Below are 24,553 nucleotides of genomic sequence, written 5' to 3' on the forward strand. Positions count from 1 at the left end.
TATTAATAGTCCACGAGGTGTTTATTGGTGAGCAACGGTCAGCAGGGAAAAGGGGGTCACAGGACACAAATAAGGTCAGCCAAACATGGAGGGGGAACAGGCCAGCTGCATCTAGACACTACTCCCCACCCTCCCTTCCCGTCATCCCCGTGGGGGGCTTGTCCCAAAGAGCAACTGTCCTCAGCCATGCCATAAGCAGCCCTCCCTTTCCTTGCCTCCCTCCCCAGAGCTTACCCAACCCAGTGGCTGGCTCCCTGGCCTCTAGTCCCATGACTTCGGAATGCTGACCCCTGCCACACTTTGGGTTGGGGGAGTTGGGTTGGGGAGGAACGCTCTGCTCTCCTGCTCTGGGGTGGAGGACACAGGCAATGGTGGGGATGTGGTTTAGCACACACTATAGCCTTCTCTGCTAGGGTCCAACCAGCCATTATGCAATGTTGGACCACCACCATGACCCCCAGCTTCCTGGGGAGGGAGGAGAAAGGAACTAAATTGGGTTGGGCCATGGGAGGCCTTAGAATCATTTTGACCTGGTTGTGTAAATCATATAAAAGTCAATATTTTTATTTCTTTCTAGGCTAGGGATTGGAAATGAGGAGATACCGCCCAGTCTCCAGGCCTGCTCCACTCTCTCCTCCCCTTTAGATGTTGTTTCATGCTCTAATAATAATCATAGTTCATATCCCCATAGCACTTGGAGGTTTACAAAGTGCTTTCCTCACAATCACCTTCTGAAAAAGATATTACAAGTTATTCTTACCCACATTTTACAGAGAAGGAAACTAAGGCTCAGTCATTCATGTCAGTCAATCAATCAGCATTTATTAAGTGTTTACTGTATGCTAGGCATTGCTTAAGGACTAGAGATAAAGAGAAAGGCCACCAAAAAAAGATCAGTCCCTGCCCTCAAGGAACTTACATCCTTATGGAGGAGACAACATGCAAGACGTAGACAGAGTTTGTGGTTCAGTGTTGTCAGACTCTTTGTGACCCCATTTTGGGGTTTTCTTGGCGAAGATACTGGAATGGCTCGCCATTTCCTTCTCCAGCTCATTTTACAGATGAGGAACTGAGGCAAACAGGGATAAATGACTTGCCCAGGGTCACAAAGCTAGTAAGTGTCTGAGGCCAGATTTGAACTCAAGAAAATGAGTCTTCCTGATTCCAAGCCCAGTGCTCTATCCGCTGCACCACCTCATTACCCCATATACAGAGTAGATGGAAGGTCATTTCAGAGGGGAAGGGACTAGCAGTGAGGAAGGATGGGGAAAGCCTCCTATAGAAAGTCAGACTAAGCCAGGGAAACTAAGGTTAGAAAGAAAAGCATCCCAGATATAAAGAACAGACCATACAAAGACCTCAAGTCAAGATATGGTGTGTCCTATTCAAGGAAAAGCAATTAGGCCAGTGTCTCTGGATCTTATGCCTGGAGAGGAGCAAAATGTAAGAAAAGTGGAAAGGGAGGAAGGGGCCAAGTTATGAAGAGCTTCAAATGCCAAAAGAATTTAAAATTTGATCTTGGAAATAATAGGGAGCCACTGAAGCTCATAGAGCACTGGGATTGATGTAGGCAGATCTACACTTTAGGAAAATCACTTTGGAAATTGGATGGAGGATAGATTAGAGTGACAAGAGCATGGAAAGAAGTAAAAGCAATTAACCCAAGGCCATACAGCTAATAAATGTCCAAGTCAGCATTCAAACCCAGATCTCAACTCCAAATTCAGCAATCTTTGCTCTGATTCAGCATGAGAGTAGTGGAACTGATCAAGGCAAGTCAACTCAACATTTATTAAGCCCTACTATGTGCCAAGCATTGTGCTAAGCATGGCTAAAAACAACCACTTTCTGCTGATGCTGCTGCTTGAGCCCTCTTCCTATGATGTTCCTCCAAAGGGGCTTTGACCCTGAGATGGAGAAACTTTTGAATCACGAGTGATGGGAATATACAGGACATCCCATCTCTCATCTCCATACCTTTGTACAGGTAGTCTCCCATGCCTGGACTGAGCTCCCTCCTCACTCCCACCTCTTAGAATTCCTATTTTCTTTCAAAGCTCAGCATCAGTGCCACTCCTACAGGAGGCCCCTCCTGATTCCCCTTATAGCTAGTCCCCTCTCCCTCGTAATTATGTTGTCCTTATTTTGTGTGTACTTCCATGTGGACATGTTGTGTATATTGTCTCCCCCTAGAGAATGTAAGCTCCCTGAGGGCAGCCAGAGTTTCATTTTTGCCTTAGAGCTCATAGTTTATGTATCCAGAGCTGGAAAGGACATTAGAGGTCATAGGGTCCAATCCTTTATGTTACAGAGAAGGAAACTGAGTATTACAGAAGCTAAGTGATTTGTAAACCTTAAAACACTATAAACATGTGAATTATTATAGTTATTTACATCAGAAGAGTGTGACCCTGGCACCTACAACAGTGCCTGCATAAATGCTTTCTTGCTCACTTGAAACCGATTGACTTGTCTCCTCCTCTTTACCATCCCCCTCCCTGGGCTGCATCTTATCACCTTCTCTTGCTACCCTCTGGCTCCACTGCCTTCAAAAATCTATACCTCCTCCCCCCCCCCCCCCCCCCCCCCAACCCAGCCTTTTGCTTCTGCCTCTACTCCATTTGGCCCTGTTTCTGCCTTGGATTTTTTCTCTTCCAGGCAGATTATAAATATTTCCTTTTCCTTCCCTCACCCACTCCCTGCATGCTGATAGATGATGTCCTAGACATGGTGTGTTATCTCTCACCCAGTATCTCTTCAGGCAGCCTGGAAAAGCTTTCCACCAGCCATTGTATTCAGTCCCCTGTGTGTGGGAAACACGTTACTAAAGCCACCCAGGCAAATGAAAGAATCTTCTATCTTTAAGGACCTCAAGAGTAAATCCCAATGGCCTCCCATTCCTAATACCTCACACCTGTCCCTCTATGGTAGTTCTTCCTCATATCGAACTTCTATCTCTCATTTCAGAATCAAGCTTATCTTGCTGTCTGTCCTCAAGGGAAAAGAATCCCTCTCTTTTCTATCCTAAGTCATAGGGACTAATGGTCTGAATGCCTAATTGTGTCACATGGGTGATTCTATCTCCTCAACTAGAGCGTCTGCAACTTGAGGACAGAAAACTACGTCCTTTACTTCTGTACCTCCCATGTTACTAAGAACAGGGAGCTCTGCATAGAAAAAACAGGAGAGAAATAGGAAGGAAGGAAGGAAGGAAGGAAGGAAGGAAGGAAGGAAGGAAGGAAGGAAGGAAGGAAGGAAGGAAGGAAAGTCTCTATCATCCAGAAACAGTTAAGGGGGAAAAAAAGACTAATTCTTGGGATGTTCTTAGAGAAAAAATAAGTGCTAATCAGTGCAATGATGATAGTTCTGAGAAGAGAGAGGTTAGCATGGGAGAGAAGGAGGGAGGGAGGAAGGGAGGGAGGAAGGGAGGGAGGTGTTGTAGTGTTTTAAGATTTACAAAATACGGGGGTAGCTAGGTGGCATAGTGGATACGGCACCGGCCCTGGATTCAGGAGGACCCGGGTTCAAATCTGGCCTCAGACACATAACACTAGCTGTGTGACCCTGGGCAAGTCACTTAACCCCATTGCCTAACCAAAAAAAAAATATTTACAAAATACTTGTATTACAATAACTTTGAGTTAACTTCTGTAACACTCAGTTTGCTTTTTTTCTCTGTAAAATAAGGGATCGGGTCCTATGATCTGTAATGTTCTTTCTAGCTCTGGATATGTACACCATGAGCTCTAAGGCAAAAAAACAAAACCATGCCTGTCCTCAGGGAGCTTACATTCTCTAGAGGGAGACAACATACACAAAATATATATATATCACAACATGTTAGAGGACCTGCATTTAAATTCCGACTGTCACTACATGACCATCAGCAAGGCATTTCACTTTTGATCGTCAGTTTCCTCATCTGTACAATGAGGGGTTGGTCAAATGATTTTTGAAGCTCCTTCAAGCTCTAAGACCTGTGATCCCATAGTCATATTTTTACAAAGGCCAACTATTCTCTGCTATTTTCATGAGAACAGGGGTTCAGCTCTTTATTTAGCTCTTCTTCTCCAACCTCCATCATACCCTTCTTTTGTCTGTTTGCATTTAGTCTAGACTATATTACTTTGCAAATTGTTAACGTTCTTGTCTGGGACTTTGCAAATACCACTCCTCAACGCAGCAAGTCCTTCCCATTTCTGTCCTCCATCCAAATATTCTTCCCCACCCCAACCTGCACATTCTTCAAGTTCCACCTCCTCCAAGAAGTCTTCCTGGACTACTCCGACCTACTCTTACTGTACTTAGTCAGTAGATTGGACTAGCAGCTCTTTGAGGGCAGGGATAATGCCATTTTCATCTTTGTACCTAGCACAGTTCCTGGCATAAAGTGGGTACCACCTTACTACACTCATTACCATCCACCTGGACTTCCTAATGAGTCTTCCTGCCTCTAATTTTTCCATTTTCCACCTCCCTTCAATCTAACTAGCGTGTCACCACCAGATTTCATGTCATTCCTCTGCTAAAATAAATCTCCAGTGGCTCCCTGTTGCCTACCAAATTCTATTTACTTTGCCTAGCATTCATGGTCCTTTCAGAGTTTGCCACCATCTTACTCTTTAAAATAGCACTTTCCTTACAAGTACTGTGCTCCAGCCAAGCTGGAGACCTCTTTGTCCCTACAACATACACTGCCCTCTCCCATCTCTGCACCTTTTTCCAGTCTGTCCCTTCTATCTAGAATGCTCTTTATTCCTCTTTTTGCTTAATTTCTACCCATCCCTTAAAGCCCATTGAAAATGCCACCCCTTTGGGAAAGTCTTCCATCATCACCCCAGTCAATAAGTTTCCTACGGCACAAAATACTTCATTTTGCACTTCACTATTGCACTCATCATGTCATATTGTGTTGATCTTCTCCCCTTACTAGACTATAAGTTTCACGAGGTCAGGTGTTATGTCTCATCTAAACTTTGGGTCTCCTCCAGTGCCTAGCACTGTACTCTACATACAGTAGCTGTTCAGCAAATACTTTGGTTTACTAGGCATTCAAATTGCTTAATTGTTCTTTAATTGTTCTGCTTTCTGTTTTTGACATCCCATTTAGATTTCTGAAGGCAGGAACTGGCCTTCTATTTTTGTATCCCCTGCCCACCTTCCCACCCAAATATAGGCCTGGATATGTAAAAGATACTCCATAATATTAAGAATAGAATTTAGAACTAGAGGGGCCCTTAGAGATCACCTACTCCAAAACCTTCATTTGACAGGTGAGGAAACTGAGGCCCAGAAAGGGAAGGTAACATGCCCAAGGTTACACAAATTGTGAGTCACAAAACCAGGATTCAAACCCAGATCTTCTGACTCATTTAGGGATTGAGGAAACAGAGAGGGTGACCAGGGTAGCTGTTAAGTGGCGGGAAGGGAAGAAACTAGAATAGCAACGCCAGGGATAAGAGTAGGAAGAGTACTTAACAACCCTATTCACTACCACCCAAAATTGCCACTCAAGAATATTCTGCATTCCCACTGAGGACAGAACACAAATGAGTTTATGCCACAACAAGCTGGGGCATGGGTGAGAAAGTCACAGCGCCAACCAATCTAACTATTCCAACTGTCCGCTTTCTTCATTCTATGGGTCAAACAAGTGATTCAATGGGAAGCATCTCTGCCCAGAACTATGTTAAACTGACTTTTATTTTTGTTTTTGTTTTTTCTTTTTGGTGAGGCAATCAGGATTAAGTGACTTGCCCAGGTCACACAGCTATTAAGTCTCAAGTGTCTGAGGCTAGATTTGAACTCAGGTCCTCCTGACTCCAAGACCAGTAAACTGACTTCTTGATTAGGTCCCATAGATCATCCCCACCCACATCCACCACCAAACCCTTCCACTCCCATCTCCCACTAGCCTGGCCCAATGGAATGGAGAACTCAGAGGAAATCCATGAATTGACCTATCTTCTTTCTCCCCTCTCTCTAGTAGTGCTCAAGACTACTCCAACTCAACCTTCTCCTCTCCCTCTCACCAACTGGCAGAGCAATGCACCACTTGATCCCTGAAGGCAAATCAACCAACCCTTAAACTGTTTTTCTCCAAGATCCCATTGAAGAAACATTAATTACCCTTTCACTCCCTACATCTCCCGCTCCACCCATTCAAACTAGTTAACCCCAGATTCTTTTATGCCCAGAGTGGCTTCCAGCCAGAGACCCAGTGACTCAAGCCCTCTACCTGGAGCCTGGTACAATGAGGTCCTCCCAGCAACTAAGGCCACATGACCTCCACAACTCCCTACCCACCAAGGCAAGAGTAGAAACCCCAGATTCCTAACAGGAGATAAAGGGATATAAGGGAAGGAAGTAAAGGGAATTAAATGGAAACCAGAAGTAGAAACGGGAGGAACTTTGAGATCAGAATTAAATTTTTTAATACAAAAAGCTTCTTTTTTTTTAAGATATAGCTGTATTTGTTGTTGTTGTTGTCGTCGTTTAAAAATAAATATGTACTACGGAATATCTCAAGAAACTGCACTAGAGACAAAGATGTGATGTTAATATCTTTTTTCCCCACAATTATTATGGATAAACAGTAGCACCAATAAATAAATGATAACAAATATTAAAATTAAAAAAGAGAGAAATTTAGTATGTAGAATTTTCTATTTTTTTCTTATTTTGTTTTTTTACATATAAAAAAACAGAATGGCGAAGTCTATTTCATCAAATCACATATATACATAAACATATATATATATATATATATACACAAACACAAGTAGCCAAATATATATATAGTATGTAGATGTATATTGAAACCTTATTTCAACAGGAATGTGTGGGGGGAGCGGGGAAAATGGGGAGGGGCAAATGTTAGAAAAATTAAATATCTGTTTGGGGCATGCTACTGACCATCGCCAATGGTCCCCCCACTCCAGTTGAGGTGGGGAGATACTGGAAACATGAACTTTATTCCCCCCCAAAAAAAAAATAAAAATAGAAGAGAAAGAGTGAGAGAGAAAGAGAGAAAGAGGTATATTTATAAATAGTTGAAATTAAATATTAACCGAGAATACTGAAAAGCCCTACTCTTTTAATTAAATTAACTGTTTTAATTTCTAATTAAAAAGGGATATTAAATAAGTAATATAAAACACTTTTTTTCTTTTCTCTGCCTCCATACCAGGCATATGGATCCTGCTCTGTCTCTTCCCACTGTGGAGTGGGAGGCAAGGTCAGGGTCCAGGGTCAGGGAAGCACTCCCACACCCACAGCCACCCAGCCACCCATTCACCCTTCACCCTTCACCCTTTGTGCCTGCCTGCCATCAGACAGGCCAACTCAAATACTCTGGGGGAAGCTTCCTAGTGGTTTAGTAGTCTTGAGGGTTTATCTCTGCCTTCCAGAGCCCGCCTCAGTGAGCAAGAGGAAGACAGAGGGGGATAGCTTCTCTCCTTGGGAAAAGGTTTGGGGAGGGGAATTGCATTGGGGGAGAGGGATGTATTATCACATAAAACGCACCACCCCCTGTCTCAGCATCATTGTAATATCCCTCTCCAGAAATGTTCCACTGTGTTGTGAAGGGCACCCAGGCAATTTAGACCCAGGGGATAAGATGTCTTGTCATCAGGGGGGTTTGGAGAGCACCCCAACACTGTAGCGTTCTCTGGTCCCCATTCCTCCTAACCATGCTGCTTCTTCTTTCCTGTCTCCCATCTCCCAACCCTCTCACCCTCCTTGACAAAAAAAAAACCCAAAAACAAAAAACAAAAAACACAACAACAACAACCTAGGGGACAGGTCCAAGGTGCAATCCAATAGAGGAGTAAAATATGGGGGACACAGCTGGGTATGTGTCAACATGCCCTCAAAACCCAGAGCCAGGCGTCAAATTCAACCTCCAGGTGCCGGACCTCTCATTCAGTCATTCTTCCTGGGGCCAGCAGGACAAGGCAGGCCAGGGAGGGACAGAGTGGAAGGCACAGATAGATAGCTCTGGCCTCCCCCAAAAGAAGGTGGCCATGCCAATATCACTGCTTCCATCTTTCCCCAGCTGGATTCTGTGTGGGTATTTTTTCCCCACTCAAGTCCACAGCAGTCAAATACATCCAGTGAAGACACCAATAACGTTAGCAATGTTAATTATTAAAAAAGAATATATATATTTTATATGCACATATAAAATATATATATTTATTTTTATATATGTATATATATATGAATGCATGTACGCGTGTGGGTGTGTCTATAGGAATCCCAGAAATAAAACCCTCTAATCTTCCTGGCTCCATGATTTAGCAGCATGAAAAACAGAATTGCAATCCAACTGGAAGAGGGACCCCTGCTCGGTCTCTTGCCCGGGAATGCTTCTACCGGAGTCACACCTTCCGGACTCAAAGTGCTATGCGCCTCTCTTCATCCTTCATTTAAGGTTTCTTTTGGATTAGTGTTAGTTTCATCATCATTGGGTTGTCAGTGTTGGTGACGGTGGTGGCGGTGGTGGTGGCTTGTGGTTTCTCTTAATTATTCTGATTCTTTCTTTTCCAGGTCTGAGAGGTCTGGCTCTGGAAATGCCGAAGGGGGCTCACCGCCTTGGCTTGTCACATCTGCAAGGACAGACAAAGACCAGAAGGGTTATGGACAGTATTAACTGTGTCCAAGCATTCTACTCTCCACTTTCCCATGCATGGTCTTATACCTGGCAAATAAAGATGGAGGGAGGAGACGTGGTCTGAAACTTTTGGGAGCTTCTAATTTGACAAGGTCTCTAACCTCAGGGAGCCCCATCCCACAGCTGACGGGGGAAATACAGTTCTTGCCCTCAAGGAGCCCCAAGTCTGAAGAGAGACAATTGCTACCCTCAGGGAGCCCCAAGTTTGATGGGGGAGACAGTCCCCATTCCCAAGACACTCCTGTTCTGATGAGGAAGATATAATGTTCCTGACCTCAAGGAGCTACCACTCTGGTGGAGATGAAACAGACATGACTCACATTTACAAAGTGACATACCAGCAAGTACCAACGAACAGAGAACCAACTAATTTAAATTATATGTGTCAAGCACCTTATAAACCTTAAAGTGCTATAAAAATGTCAGCTTTTACTATTATTATTTGTTAGTAATAAATGCTGAACAAGACAAAGTAAAGGAGTGATCAGGGTTAGTTGGAATCAAACAGGAAAGGGCAACTCAAGGGTGTGAGCTAAGAGTTTTGAGGGCAATACATAGTTTAATGGAGCAGAGTAGGGAGGGCATTCCGGGCATCAGATATGAACTGTGCAAAAGTCTGGCAGTGGGAATACTGCCCTTTTCATAATGGCAGCAGTAGAAGGGCTTATATTGAAGAGTAAAAAGTGAGGATGAAGATATGGATGGTCCCCAAAAGCCAAACAAGAACCAGCCTCTAAAACACTTAAATTTTGGCAAGGCAGGTAACATAAAAGAGTCAATCATTATCTGGGAGTGCCCCTTTTCCTCTACCTCAGTCTGTGGGCTACATCAAAACAGAGCTAGTGAAGCATGTCTGGCAAACACCTCTATGAAGAATATATGCAGACTGATGCCAGGCATCCTCTTGCCCCCAAGAAAAGGGGAACAGCAAAGGGAGGAAATTCTGTAGAATGCTTCCAGTGAAGAGAACTCCAGGTCTTCTCTTCCATCCTCCCGACCCTAAAAAGGCCTATCCATCACTCACAACATCCCTGCAAAGCAGTTGATTTAGTGAGGCTGAGCTCACATCTAGTAGGCTAGAGGGGTAGGGTCAGAGAGTAGAAGCAGGCAGAACAGGCTGAGCCTGTGAAGTCTGAGGTGACTTAATTTGCTTTCTCAGTCTAATCCAGGTGTCCAGTAGCCTCAGATGCTCCCAACTACATAATCCCTCCCCACCTCTATCTACATCAAACCTTTGTCCCACTAGGAGAAGCAAACAGATACATCTTCTCTACCGGGCTGTATCTGCAAGGACATCATCTATTCCTAGAATCCCAGGGAGGGCAGGTTAGAATATGCCTCGGCTGTCCCCTACTCCTCCTCCCAACATACACCCTGGGCTCCAGATCACTCCATCGAGCAAACGGATCCCCCACACCAACATCTCAAGATCTTGGTCCTCAGCACGCCTGCCCCGTGGGCAGTCACAATCCCAGGGATGCTAGGTAAGTGAGCAAAAAAGGCAGCCCAGGCAGATGTTGTATCTAGGTCTTTATTAATAAGAACAAATGGGAAAATCCAAGTTGGGGAAGAAAGCAACTTAGGGTTTCCATTAACCTCCCCCACCCTGAACCTCTACTTGCTGCAGCATTAGAGGCAGATAGGAGCCACCCAATTTGCCCCAATAACATCATGGTATGGTACAAAGAGCAGCAAACAAGGAGTAAGAAGACCTGGGTTCTAGTCCTGGCTCTCTTCCGTTCTCTGGGACTCAAGTTTCCTTATGTGTCAAACAGAAGAGAAAAATATCTGCTCTGCCTACCTCAGGGGTGTGGGGATGTGTTATGAGGGTCCAATAAGACAATGCTGGTAGAGAACAATGAGAAATAACAAAGCAACACAAACATACATTATTATTAATAACAACCACCTGGTCCCAGACAACACAGCACATCACAGGGCATTACCCTCCACGACAACACCACCACATGGAGCCATGCCAATCTGCGCACCCTGCCAACAGGGGCAGGTTTCCTGACACTCGGCCAGGGCAGAACCCCGTCACTCCACCCTCCGCGGGGGGGATCCTGAGAGCAGGAGAAAGTAGCAGTCATAGAGCAGGGAGCTAAAAGCCAAGCGAGCGGTCTGTTTCTCTGGGTGTCTGTCTGTCTCTCCTTCTCTCTCTCTCTCTCTCTCTCTCTCAATCTCTCTCTCTTTCTCTCTCTCTCTCTCTTTCTCTTTCTCTCTCTCTCAATCTCTCTCTCTGTCTCTCTCTGTTCGGGAAACCAACCTGCAAGTTCGTTCGTTTAACTCAAGCTGCCTCGCCTTGCACCTCGAGTCTGTGTTTTTGCAGGAGCATTTACACGTCTGCGGATCTTGTACAAACAAATGCTTTCTCCGCTCTGAGCAAGGCCCACAGGGACTGCAAAAAGGCAAAAGGAAAGAGATCTAAGCTAGAGCTTCAGCAGAGGGAAAAAAAACATCCCCGTGCAATATACCCCCACCCCCTAACACATCGCCATCATGGGCTCCCACCTCCCTTCCGTGCCCTCTCCCGGTCATGCCATGACCGACCCCACTCCCCATTCCCAATATCAGAGAGCTACAGCAGAAAGAGGCAAAGAGGCAGCTTTGGAGAGGCCTGCATGGAGGAGCCGAACTGGGCAGAGAGGAGATAGGAGAGGAGTCCAGAAAGAAGAGGCTGGTCTGATGGGGCAAAAGAAGAGAAGACACAGCATGCTTAAGCAAAGGCAGGTCTCAGGACTCCCAGAAATGGAGGCGGGGTTTCCTCCCGTGGCATGGTATAGGACAAAGAGTGCAGGACTTGGAGTCAGAACTGAGTTCAAGTCCCGGTTTTGCAGCTCACTACTAGTGTGAACTTCTGCAAGTCACCTGCCTCTCCAGGCCTCAGTTTTCTCCTCTACAGAATGAGGGTGTTGGACTAGATGACCTCTAAGGTCCCTTCCTGCTTTAACATGTCAAAATGCTATAGACCAGAGAAAAGCCTGCAACTAGGCACTATCCTGCCCACTTCGGGGAGTGGGGATACAGTGGGAGGTGGAGCTAGCTGAAAATTCAAGAATGCCTCTAGCTCCACAGAGATATTGTGGAAGACTTGGGTTCAAATTCTGCCTTGGACACTTACTAGCTGTGTGACTCTGGGCAAATCACTTTAATCTCTTTGGGACTGGTTTCTTCCCTCTTTCGTAGAATGAAGAAGTTTGACAAGATCGTCCTTTCCAGCTCTAAATCTACAATCCTATGATCCTGGGAAGACAGAAAGTCTAACCCAAGAAACTCCATTGGGGAGCAAAAGAATTTGGGACTCTCATTTGCAAAATCCCTTTCCACCAATTTTCCCAGATACTGTTTAACATAGGAAGCTGATCCCAAAAGGGGCTGACTTCTCCCCCAAAAAGGAATCAATGCTGCAAGTATCATCCTTTCCAATGACCCCTAAGACACAGAGTCATACAGGCCGTAGACCTCTTCCCAACCTGCAGCATGAAGAGAGGTGGAAAGCAGGCCACAGTACCCTCCCCAGAACCAGCCAGGTACAATCCCAAGAGGCCAGGAGCGTCCAGGACCTCAAGCCACTGCTGCTCCCTCTCTCTTTCCTGAGTATAGGAAGCCAAGGTACACCCTTTAGCCCAGGCACACGTTTCATTGCTCCCTCAAAGATACAACAGGAGAAAAGATTCTTCAAGGAGATAGGGTCCATGTTAATGACTGTGGCCTATGTCAAATTAGAAAAACTTAGAACCAGAGAACCTTCTCCTGCTTTGGCAAGGAGACCCTCTCCACCCTCATCCTGCCATGGGATAGGAGGAGAAAAGAGGGCAACCACAATATTCCTCAGAATCTCTCTTCACCCCCAGTCCTAGCCCATTCCACCTTCCACATCGTCGCAATGTCATCCACTTATGTATACATACACCTTCCCCAAACTTTCTTCAAATGATCCCATACCCATCTTTATCTAAGACTCCCATTTGATTTCCAAACCAATGCATAAGCCAAGAGCTAGATTAGGCAGGCACCACTTCCCAGTGCCCATGCCAACAGAGACCCGCCACCAGTGCCCAGTGGGTGATAAAGTCTGTGCCCAGCCAAGCCATAGCCCCCCACTCTAGTCCTCAGGAACCCAGGGCCTAGCCAGACGGCCACCACCACTTTGACCCCATCGGTGCCAATTAGTCAAGTGGAAAGAATAGAGACACTGGGGAGGGGCAGGGAGGGAAAAGATAGGTAGGGGTGTCACAGGGTGCTACAAATAGAGGGAATGATTATGGGGAGAGGGGGTTAAGGGGAAGGGGTGTTAAATAGCGCTGGGCACCAACGTACACGATCCAGGATTTATACCGGGATTTCTTTCGCTTGCGCTTTTGCCCCTTCCCCTTTCCTCGATTTGATTTTCTGGAAAATAAAAAAACAGAGACAGAGACAGACAGAGAACAGGTGGGGGCCAAGGAGGGGCAGGAGGAGAGGGAAGGAGGCAGAAAGGGTTGGAGTGAGGGGAAATACACATCCCCTCCTAAGCCCAACATCTCAACGGCTTCTCTCCCTAGACTAGGGGAGAACAAGAGAAGAAAGAGGGCTAAAGGGAGGATGGTTTTGGGGGAGAGGGCTCTGCAGTTTAGCCATACATGCGTGTGTACCATAAATAAAGTCTTTTCTCATCATTTTGCTGAATTTGAGGAGAGGGAGAGAGGTGATAAGTTTCCCATCACCCTCATAGCTCTCTCCATTCATGCCGCCACCTCTGTCTGCCAAGGGCATAAGATCCAAGGACATCGGGGCTGCAGGCAGAAGGCAGAGGGGCCATATTTGTTCCTAAGGCATTACTGTATTTTGGCAACTCACCCCACTCTATCTACATGTGATGAGAGTGGAAACGGCATTGACCTTAATGGTTAGCCCTGGGTTCAAATCCCAGTTCTGCTACTTACTAACTCTGCAATCCTTGGACAAGTCACTTAACCCTCTGTATCTCAGTTTCTTCATGTGTGAAATGGCATTATAATAATACCTGAACTACCTATCTCCTGGGCCTCCACGAGCCTCTGCCTCATAGATGGGAATTTTTTACTACTATTGTTGTTGCTGTTAATAATAATAAAATAGCCAACATTTATGTAGCTCTTTAAATTTTGCAAAGTGCTTTACAAATATTATCTCATTTGATCTTCACAACAACCTGGAAGGTGCTATTATTATCCCCATTTTCCAGAGGAGGAAACTGAGACAGAGGTTTGTTATTATCATATTTATCATTATGATATCATAATATGTTATTATAATAAGTGGTATATACATTTCCATCTAAATATTAATAAACAGTATAATAAATATATAATAATTACATAACAACATGATTATAATTATTATTACTACCATGGTGCCAGTCATGGCTCATGAGGTATAGAGTAACATGGTCTAGCAGAAAACACACTGAACTGAGAATCAGGAGATTCAAGTCCGATTAGCCACTTCACCAAGATTCAGTTTCCTCATCTTTATAATGGGGATGATAATACTTGTCACCACCTCTCTCTCACAAGGGTGTTGGGAGGAAAACACACTGCAAGCCTTGAAAGTAATTATTATTACTATTCTGGAGACAGGCATCCTGAGAGGAGTGCTGGGGAAACACCACACCTCTACCAAATCAGGGTGCTTCCTTCAGCCCCAGCAACATGGAAGTGGAGAGGCGGCAAGGGGCCAGTGTTGGGCAAAGGCTCCAGGATTCCAGGCGGTGATAGAAATGCCCTTAAGGAAAGCAAGGCAACAAGGGGGAAAGTGTCTAGCAGCATAGGGTTTGGGGGGGCCAGGAGGAATGACGCCCTCCAACTCCACTTCCACGTAGAACAGTATATGAACTGTGAGGGGGCTGGGCCAACAGCCCTGACTCACACTCCTGGCTTACCACTCAGCAACATTAGGAATCACCATAAAGGGGGATGGGTCGAAGAGCCCAAGACATTGACTGAGGAGTGAACATGGTGTATGGTATATGTGCCTGAGGAAGAATGAGTTGAACACAGACACCATGTGGGGACCCATCACGTGGAATGGAGGGCCACGCTGGGCAGTGGCAACTGTCCACTCCCAGGAAGAGGCCATCCTCCAGAGCCTGGGGGAAAGCGGGTTTGTGGATGGGAGTGGGAGGGGGGGAGTAGAGGGGGTATGGGAGGGGAGAGGCTGGGGTGTAACTTGGCAGAGTATCCTCCCCAGGCCCTGTCAGAGCCTGTCTGCCTTCTCACAAAATTTTCTTCCAAGCTACCCCTGTCTAGCTGCAGGCAAGGTTGATATCCTGGGAACAGGCTGAGGTGGGGGATATGGGCTGGGACTCATAGGGAATGAGAAAGGGGGAGAAGTGGTGGGCTGTGGCCCGATGCACCCCCACCAAAAGGAAACCATCATTCTCTAACTGTCCCACAGTTGAAGGAGGTGGATACACCCCAAGGAGTTTTGCCAAAAAGAAGGGAAAAAGGAGAGGAGAGGGGAAGGGGGGCCTCCTTTATTCTCCTGGGGAGAATGCACAGGGAGTAATAATAAGCAGTAGAGGTGGGGAGGAGGGAAGGGGGAGTCCTAGAAAACCAGGCTCATTCACCCACACAGTCTCTCCACAGGGCACTTCCAACACACTAGCCTCCCTGTCCCATCACCACTTAAATTGCACTAAGAGACCATGATGGCCTTGGAGGGGAGAGAAAAGGAGATTGAGTCTTGTCCATCTGTAAGACTAACTGCCCCTAGGGCAATGGGTAAGAGTAGGCACAGAGAAAAGGTAGAAAAATATGTTGTCTCTCAGCCTCCATCTCCATCTTCTTTAGGCTCTCAGCAGCCTGACCCAGACTTCAGGGGTTTAGCTTCCATTCAGCGGCCTACTAACCACTCCCTTACATTCGTCAATTTCTGTCTAGTCCTACTGCGCCTTTAGAGTCAGCCCTCTACCCTTAACAGTACCCCATTCCCAGATTACAGAGCCCCTGAAAACTGAGGAACCTCATCAGGCCAAATATTGAAATCTATTAACCCAAGCTAGCAAATCTACCTTCTAATCCAGAAGAGTGTCACATTCTTATTTTGACCCCAAAACTGTCCAAGGGCAGTAGCAAGGTAGAAACCACAGGGGAACCTGTTTCCCCTCCAAGTACAGCCTCCAAAACTGAGTCACAAGATAGTAAATGGAAATATACCACACACCCCCACTTCCACCTGTTTCCCTGACAGCTCCAACCCCCTGCCTGCATCCCCACCCTGTGGCAGGGTATTGTCTGTGTTCTAGGGGTTGACAACCCACCTGAGGGTCAGACTACTGAGCAAATAGGGTATCAGGATACTACACCAACATCAAACAAGGCCATATAGAAGATGGAGCCCAGGCCCAGGAGCTAACAGCTCTTCCCAGCAGGTAAATGCTTTGGGCCAGGATTTCCCAGTAACCCTGCAGCCAAATTTCAGAACCTAATTAATCCTGGAAGGAACCCGGTGGGTTCTCCACCTGGCAATGCAGAAAGGGAACCAACTAGACCACACAAGAAAGAGGGCACCTTCCACTCCACCTCCAAACCTTCCTGGGCCCACTGATCAGTTCTACACACTTAGGCCTGGATTTAGTGGGGTCTGAGCAACCCTGAATAATGACCCTGAATAACAGACCAATTGAAGGGACAGAGTCAAAAAAAAAAAAACCAAAACCCAGCAAGACAACCGGCCGAGAAGGAAAAAAAAAAATCATCAAAAGTTACATCCACTTACTTCTCTTGCTTTCCTTTGACATCTTTCTTTGGTCTAAAAATGAAAAAATGACAAGAACAGAGGGGGAAAGGTAAGAGAACTGGCTTCCTCCCACCTTGAACATTCTCCCTCCCCCCTCAATACCAGGGTAGCACCCAAGAACCTGTACTCCTTTTCCTCTTCCCATCCTTACTCAAACCATCCTCCCCTTCCACATTCCTGCCTTCTATTCAACCTCTCCATCAGCTTGGGCACTGGGAAGACAAAGAAAAACAGCCCCTGACCTCAAGGAATTGACATTCTACTGGAGAAGGCAAATGAGCACATACATAAACATATGCCCCTCCATTCATTTCCTTGATCTGTAACATGCTGCATCCCCTACTCCACCAGGAGGCCCTTAATGGAAAAGGCCTCTTCTAAGAACCATGTCTCCATCTTCTCCCTACCCACTCCACCTTCTGTGTCTCTGACTTCTAGCCTTCTCTGCCTAATGTCTACCTACTGAAAGCATTGCCCTCTGGCACCCCTTCTCTCTCCTTCTCTCTCTGACCTCCTCCCAATCCTGAGGTTTCCCTTCTCTTCCCCAAAAGCTCCTTTATCCATGAATCTCCCCTTACCTGCATTCACATTTACTGTGCTGTAAGAAGCTCATCTCCCCAATGTGCTGGCCCTGGTGAGGCTTAATCCTCATGATCTGGGAGGGTAGGAGGAAAACACAGTAGTTAGTGACCCAGCCAGCCACTTGCCCGACACCCCCCTGTCTCTTGCCACTCAACACCCCGGGCTCCAGGGATAAGTCCCCAGGGAGTCAAGGAGGTAAAGGGGGGAGGAGGGGATTTAATGGCTGTCAATAGGACAAAGCCACAGAGCCCCACCCCCTCTTCCCCTACCTCCCAACCCCAATAACCTCGGGGAGCTGATGTGGCTGCTTCGGGTTGGCCGAGCTGGGAATTTGGGTCCTGAGTTGGCACCATTTCCAGCCCCTCCCTTAGCCCCCCGCTCAGACACCATGCCCACAACCCAACTCCTGGTACCCATAAAATTTTAAAAATCTGGTTTTTCTTTTCACCCTGCTCATGCCCCATTTGAGGGAATAACTTCATTTCCCCCAAAAACACTGGCCTAAGGAAGAACAAATTCCTTACCAGACACTCATTTCTAGGTTGTCAGGAAAAGAAATGGGCATAGCAGGGAGGAATAGGAAGACAAGAGTTCAATGTTTTCAAGGACCTGAGAACCAAGGGATTAAATGCCTGGTCTCTTAAAGTCTGTGCCTCAGAGGGCAATGCGGCCAGCTCCCCTAGGACTAGATGCAGGACTGGGAAGCAGTACCAAGGGCAGAACCTTCAGGGCTAAAAGGAGGAGTCAAACAGGAAGGGGAAGGAGAGGAGGGAAGGGACAGGGGCAAGGCCAAGGACTTGGACTGGGGTTTTGTACCATGATGACACAGAAAAGAGGGAGTTCTGGGAAGAAGTAAGGGTTTTCTAGGGAAGAGACTGAATGATAGAACTAACTTTTTAAACTCCCCAAACCCCACATTCCTGGTGAGACTCCTGGTCCTGGCCAGCCAGAGCTGTCCTACAGCTGCTGCGCAGTCCCAAGAACAGCAGGGACATGCCTCTGAGAAGAAGGGGGTGGGGAGAAAAGGGACAGACACTGTGCCTTCTGCCCCTGAATGCCTCCGGAAACAAGTAGCAAGGGGCCAGGACAGAGGAAGAGGTAGAATTGGGTCAAGGGTCAGGGCCAGGGCTTCAACTATGACAGGAAAACAGGTAGAGGGATGTCCCCAAAGGAAGGCTTCTGTTCCTTTAAAGAGGAGCATTCTCTTTCCAGCCTGCCTGGGTCCCAGATAGGTCATCTTGTCCATACCCCTGCCTCCAAGCAGGAGTCCCCCCATTCAACCAGCTGCACCTCAGGAAAACAGGACACAAGGACAATTGTGTATCCTGTTCTCCTGAAAAAGACATCTCAAATCTCAAACTTTCTTGCTGCTAAAAAATCTCCCTTAAAAGATGTTTAAACTGTAATAAAGACTTAAAAATTAAAAAAAAGTTACATTTAAAATAAATGTCTGAACTCCTTTACCCTGGAGAGAAAGCTTTTCTCCTGCAGGTAACCACCCAAGACAGCTTTCCTCACCTGCATGGTGACGTTGTGCACCTCGTAGGGGACACACTCCAGCCCCTCGTCGTTGCAACAGCCAGCACACCTCATCAGAGGTACACAAGAGGGCTTGAAAATAAACTCCACCTCATCGGGGTATTCTTGGAAGATGTCCACCAGGGTCTCGATGGCCCGGCAATAGCTGCGTTGATAGACATCCAGAAACTTCACCACTAGAGGAGAGGCGACTCATGAGTTTGAATGAAGGGGTAAACTGAAAGAGCCAGAGAACCATCCACCTGCTTCCGACTGGAGTGGTTTGCCATTTCCTTCTCCATCACATTTTACAGATGAGGAAACTGAGATAAACAGGTTGAAGTGACTTGTCCAGGGTCACACAGCTAGTAAGTGCCTAAGGCCAGATTTGAACTCAGGAAGAGGAGTCTTCCTGGCTCCAAGCCCAGCTATCCATTGTACCACCTAGCTGCCCTATGGAAAGAATACTGAATCTGAAGTCAAAAGATTTGTTTTCAAATCCTGCCTCTGCCACAAATATTAGCTATGTGACATTGGGCAAGACTCTTCCTCTCTCTAGGCTTTAGTTTCCTCATTGGTAAAATGAAGAAGCAGGGCTAGAACAGAAGTAATAATAATAATAACACTTATATAATACCTACTTTGTGCCAGGCACTGTGCCAAGCACTTTATTAATATCATCTCATTTGATCCTCACAACAATCCTGCAAGGGAGGTACTATTATCCCCAGATGAGAAAAATGAAGCAAACAGGTTAAGTGACTTGCCCAGAGTCACACAGCTACTAAGTATCTGAGGTCAAAGGTGAACTCAGGTCTTCCTGACTACAGGCCTAATGTTCTATCCACTGGGTCACTAAGAATCCATGAACTTGGTGATTGTTGGGGTTCTTTTTAATTTATTTTGATGAATGTAGTTTAATATAATTGGTTTCCTTTGTAATCCTATGCATTTTATTTTATGCTTTTAAAAACATCCTAAGAAAGAAGTCTATAGGCATCAATAGACTGCCTAAGGAGTCCATGACAAAAAAAGTTCAGAATTCCTGAGAAATCCCTTAAGTTCCATGATCCCCGGTCATGTTACCTCTCAAAACCTCAGTTTTCTCATCTATTAAAAAGGACTCAAGGATCTCCAAGGAATTTCCCAGTACTAAAGTCCATTTCTTAAGCACCCTCCCTCACCCCCCCAATCCTAACTCCTTTCAGAACTCTGGCCTGGAGTCTACCCTTCATCCTTCTGGCCAACCCCAGCAAGGTGCTAATTCCTGAGACGCCTTCTGCCACACCTAATAGGCTGGAGAAAGCTGAAGCAGAAAGTCTGGAAGTGAGATGTAGATGAAGAAGCACGGGCGAGGGGAGAGAGAAGGGACAACGGTCTTCTCTGAGGAAGAGTCTTAGGAGTCCCACATATTTCAGTACTGCCCCCACCCCTCCCTTCCTCCTGGGGGGCAAAGTCTCTCTCTATTAAGAGTTAATCCTTATAAAACTCAGCTTCATTCTGACCCTGTACAGCTGCTTCCCTTCCCTAGTCTGGGTCCCTAGCAGAGGAAAGAGATATGTGCTAGGGAAGGTGACAGGGTGGGGAGGGTGTCGAGATGAAATAGGGAGAGAGGACTGTTTCATATGATCAGCCTGAAATAGAGAAGGAAAAGCCAATCTTCACATGCCTAGGCCTTCCACTCTCACCCCTGTTGTGGACCTCTAGGGTTTCCCAAGACTTTCCCAACACAAGGGGAGAAGCTATGCCAGAGGGTAGGGAGGGCTCTGGGGAGCAGGGCCACAGGGCAAGAAGCTGGCCTTCCACACCCCAAGCATGTGCCTGGGAGACCCACCTTCCTGGAGAGAAGGAGAAAAGAAGGAAAAAAACAGGGAGGCCTCAGCTAGGCAGCCCTAAGTGTCAGCGGCCACCGAGCATGGCAAAACATGTCAGGTGAGAGACCAATAACCCTGCCTGATAAGAGCAAACTGCTTGCATCATGGAAAAAAAAAAAAAAAAGCTGTGCTGCTCTCCCGCTGCTAAGCATTTCTGGAGGAACTGAACAGGTGACAAGGGGCAACAAAGGTTCCCTGGGCTAGGTAACGGGGCAGAGAGCCTGGGGTGTGGGGTTAAGGGGACAAGGCGGTAAAGCACACTCAAGGAAAAAGTATAAACAGAACCCAGGGAGGGACAATTCAATAAAAGTGGCACCACGATCTAGTGACAGAAGGGCTGGATTCAGAGCCCTAGGTTCAAATCTCAGCTATGCTTCTTATTATGACCTTGGGCAATTCAATCAATAATCAATCAATCAGTACTTATTAAGCGTCTGCTCTGTGCCAGACACTGAGCTAAGCATTGGAATTCACTTAACTTCTCTGGGCCTCAGACTCTTAATATGGGAAATGAGGGGGGCTAGATGTCCCCTGAAGTCCTTTCTAGTTCGAAATCTATGATCCAACTAGTCAACTCCACATGGTTCCAGTCTCTTACCCCAGGACCTCTACCTGCCCTGCCCAATCATAATAGTGCAATGTACAGAACCCACGACTTGGAATCAGGAGGCCTATATTCTAATTCTGGCTTTCCAACAGACTCCATATGTGTGAGCGAGTGAGTACCCGAGGCTGGATTTGAACTCAGGCCCTCCTGAGTTCAGGCCGGTGCTCTATCCACTTCAACACCTAGCTGTCCCCACTTTTACTCCTAAGAGCTGCTTGAGGAGCTGAGTTTAAGTGACTTGAGGAAGGTCACAGAGCCAGTATGTGGCATAGGCAGTACATGAACTCAGCACTTACTGACTCAAGTTCCCTCTGTTTTCCATATGCAATGCTAAATTGCCTCATAATATATACATATCTATTTAAAATATAACTGGGGCCAGGAGGAGATAGTAGACCGTTCCTCTACTTTATCCTGCCAAGTTCATACTGGATAGAGGGACGAAAAGGGTTGGCAGGGAAGGTGGATGGGAACAATTAGCTGGAACTCAGGAAGACCTGGGTTCTTACCCAAGCACCAGCTCCTAACAATCCACAGGTTAGCTGTCAGCCCTCTCTGTGCAGGAATGTTCTCTGCATCCCTGATGGATGTCTAGGAAAACAAATGTTTTTAAAGGACATAATTTTTTAAAATCAAGCACTGAGAAAGATAATCGATCTTGTAAGTTTCTGACCCTTGTTCTAATTGGTTTGGGGGGGTGGGAAGAGGAAAGAGGTAGCTAGATCTCTGTCAGGTTTGACATACCCCCACCCTGCAATGCTCCTCTCCAAAAACCAGGGAGTGGTACAAAAAAGGGTTGGCCTACAAGCTGGGGAGATCATAGACTGTTACAAGTGGGTACCCCACCCAAGGGAAAAGGAATTCTAGGCTCTCCAAGGCAGAGAAGGAAGAAGTCTGTCATCCTAGAACTGGTCAGAAAACTCCCCTTAGACCCATCCCAACCCCCTCCTGCCACTGTCTCCAAATAAAAACCTCCTTCACACTCAAGCACACACACAAATGTGAATATATCCACACTCACACAAGCACACATGCTCACCAGCCTCAAATGTTCCGGGTTTTCCTTATTTATCGCAGACAACCTTTTCTCCAGCAAACAAAGACCATTTGTCTTGCTTCTCCCAAGCCACGAAGACCACTGGGAAAAGCTGGGGGAGCAGTGGGGAAGGGGGGGGGTTGAAGGAAGGGGAGAAGAGTGAATCCCTAAGGGAATCCAATATGGTTGTGAGTGGGACAGAGGCAAGAGAACTATTCTCCAGCTGATGAAGAAGGCAAGGGACAGGATAATGGGAGCAAGTGCAGCTAATCAGGGATTCCGTTCTCAAGGAGAATGAGAGAACAGACTGATATGGTCCTTTAGAAAAGCACAATCCTAACCATACCCTGTGTCTTGACACAGAGATGCAGTGATGGGTGAAAGTGAAGAGGATGTCTGCCACTAAAATGCCAAAGGACAGCAGAGTAGGAGTTCAACGGTTGTAGGAAGAGTACCCAGGGAATGGGGCCCCTATCAGACAAAAGACAGGCAGGGTTTAGGACGAGAAAGGGGGTGGTGAGTCAGCTTCATAGCTACAGCCCTCTGCTGGCACTAAAAGGAAGTTTACCCTAATAACATCTCTATTCCTTTTTGGGGGGGGAGGGTAGGTAGGAGAGGACAAAAAAAAAGAGCTCTCAACCCTCTCCCTGCATGGGGGACTCTGGGACTGGATAAATCACTCTCAGCTTGGGACCCCTGCCTGGCTACTGTCTTCTCTAAAAATTCAAATTTCTAGAGGGTGAAAGGCTAAAAGGTCCATTTCCTACCTGTGTCTGGGAAGGTTTTGCCCAGCCAAGAAATAAAATGGAACTCATAGAAAACTAGCAGCTTAAATAAATGTCATGGTGCCCCCCTCTCTCCGCCCCCCTCCCCACCAATTCTACTCTCTTTCCCTCTGCTTCATCCCCAGGAGGGACCTGGACCACAGAGTAAGAGGCAGGAGCTGAAGGAGTCAGGGTTCCCTCCTCTGCCCCTTCCCCATCTAGGGCCCACCCCAGAAGTGAAAGTGGTTAGGGGACATGGTATGAGCAGACTCACCCTCGGTAGGTTTCCGTTCTCCTTCTTCTGGGGTGGGTGCTGCCTGTGACCACTGTAAACAAAGCAGAGAGTGAGACAGGGGCATGGGGTAACAGGACAGGGGCTCATAATGGAGGGTTTACACAGGCTAAGCCAGACCCAGACCCCCCACTCTACTTTTCTTTAACCCATCCCTTGATGTCCCCATACAACCCAGAGTTATAGAACCCAGTGTCTCAGCTGCATTGGTCATAACCCTTACCCTCACGAACATATTTGAGGTCCTGCATCAGGGAAAGGTGTGTTGCAATGGACCTCTCCCAGCCACAGCATAGCATCAGAGGAAAGAATCATGGAGCCCCTCCCAGAGATAAAACTAGGAAAAGCTAACTACCTAGGTAGGCACGGAGGGAAGAGATTCTGTCCAGAGTCTCCAGGTCTTTCTCCAGCCCCCTCCTCAGTTCTCCTATTGCACTCTTTTCCTCACTCCTATCTATCACCCTCAAAAAACCCTAATCACTTCACCTAATCAATCCTCCAACCTACCCCTCCTCGATATATACATGCTAGTACAAAGGCACTGACTAGAATTAAAGAGGGAAAAAACATGATTGAGACTGGGCAGGAAGGAAAGGATCTGGAAAGAAAAACAGCACGGGTGACCTTATCTAGTTGACATGACAAATGCCAGGGGTAAGGTGGTGTCAGGCAGGAGGAAAAGGAAATGGAAGACCACTGAGACACCCTCGACAATCAAATCTTCTCTTCCCCCGCCCCCACAAAAAATGCTCAATCTGACCCTCAGGGGAAAATGGTAAGGGGTTGCTTAGTCTGAAGAAAAGAGGGGGAAAAGCCATACTAAACTAAAGAGGAAAGCTTAGTAATAAGGCTACAGGGCCTATACCTTCCAAATTGTCATTTCCCATTCCACCCCCTAAGTCCAAATCAGTCTTTATTTCTAAGTTCTCTCCCAAACCCTTCCCTATTTCCTGGTCTCTTCTTTCCCATGGAATTGGGGGTTCCCAGGTTCTACCATTTATGTATACCTGTTACTCCTCTCTCCAGCTCCTCCAGATCCTATTGAACCCTGATACTAACCAGCCCCAAGAAGGCTGCTTATCTTACAGAACACTCTGGACACTGAGTCTCCCCCACCCCCAACTCCTGGCAGTCAGCCCCTCCCCACTGACTGTGAAGGTCAACAGACAAGAGCCAGGACACTGACAAAATGGATGCCCCCTTTCAGGCCCAACCCCCATATCAGGAGATCAGGGAAGGGGTGCCAGGCTTCTCCTTATTATCTCCCCTCAAGGACCTTGAGACCCTTTGGGGCCAGCTGAGCAGCAGGTGGGGTTTCCTCCAGCCCAGAGAGTTCTACACCCCAGTCCTCTCTGTTCACTAGGTTTTTCCTCCAGTATAAAATCCCCAAACACACACACACACACACACACACACACACACACACACACACACACACACAC

General features: G+C 46.7%; 1 protein-coding gene across 1 annotated transcript in view; it reads right to left on the minus strand.

Moving 5' to 3' along the window:
• Positions 1-6,550: 6,550 nt before the first annotated feature.
• Positions 6,551-24,553, minus strand: part of VEGFA (vascular endothelial growth factor A) — a gene marked incomplete at its 5' end in the record, with an annotated part of 21,433 nt that continues 3,430 nt past the window's right edge. The window contains 7 exons of the mRNA XM_027838361.1: positions 6,551-8,609; positions 10,944-11,075; positions 12,998-13,069; positions 16,418-16,450; positions 17,017-17,093; positions 18,539-18,735; positions 23,094-23,145. Coding sequence (XP_027694162.1) covers positions 8,588-8,609; positions 10,944-11,075; positions 12,998-13,069; positions 16,418-16,450; positions 17,017-17,093; positions 18,539-18,735; positions 23,094-23,145 — 585 coding nt within the window. The remainder of the gene's footprint in view (positions 8,610-10,943; positions 11,076-12,997; positions 13,070-16,417; positions 16,451-17,016; positions 17,094-18,538; positions 18,736-23,093; positions 23,146-24,553) is intronic.

Source organism: Vombatus ursinus, unplaced genomic scaffold (assembly GCF_900497805.2).
Source record: "Vombatus ursinus unplaced genomic scaffold, bare-nosed wombat genome assembly UNPS02014826.1, whole genome shotgun sequence".
Taxonomy (NCBI): Eukaryota; Metazoa; Chordata; class Mammalia; order Diprotodontia; family Vombatidae; genus Vombatus; species Vombatus ursinus.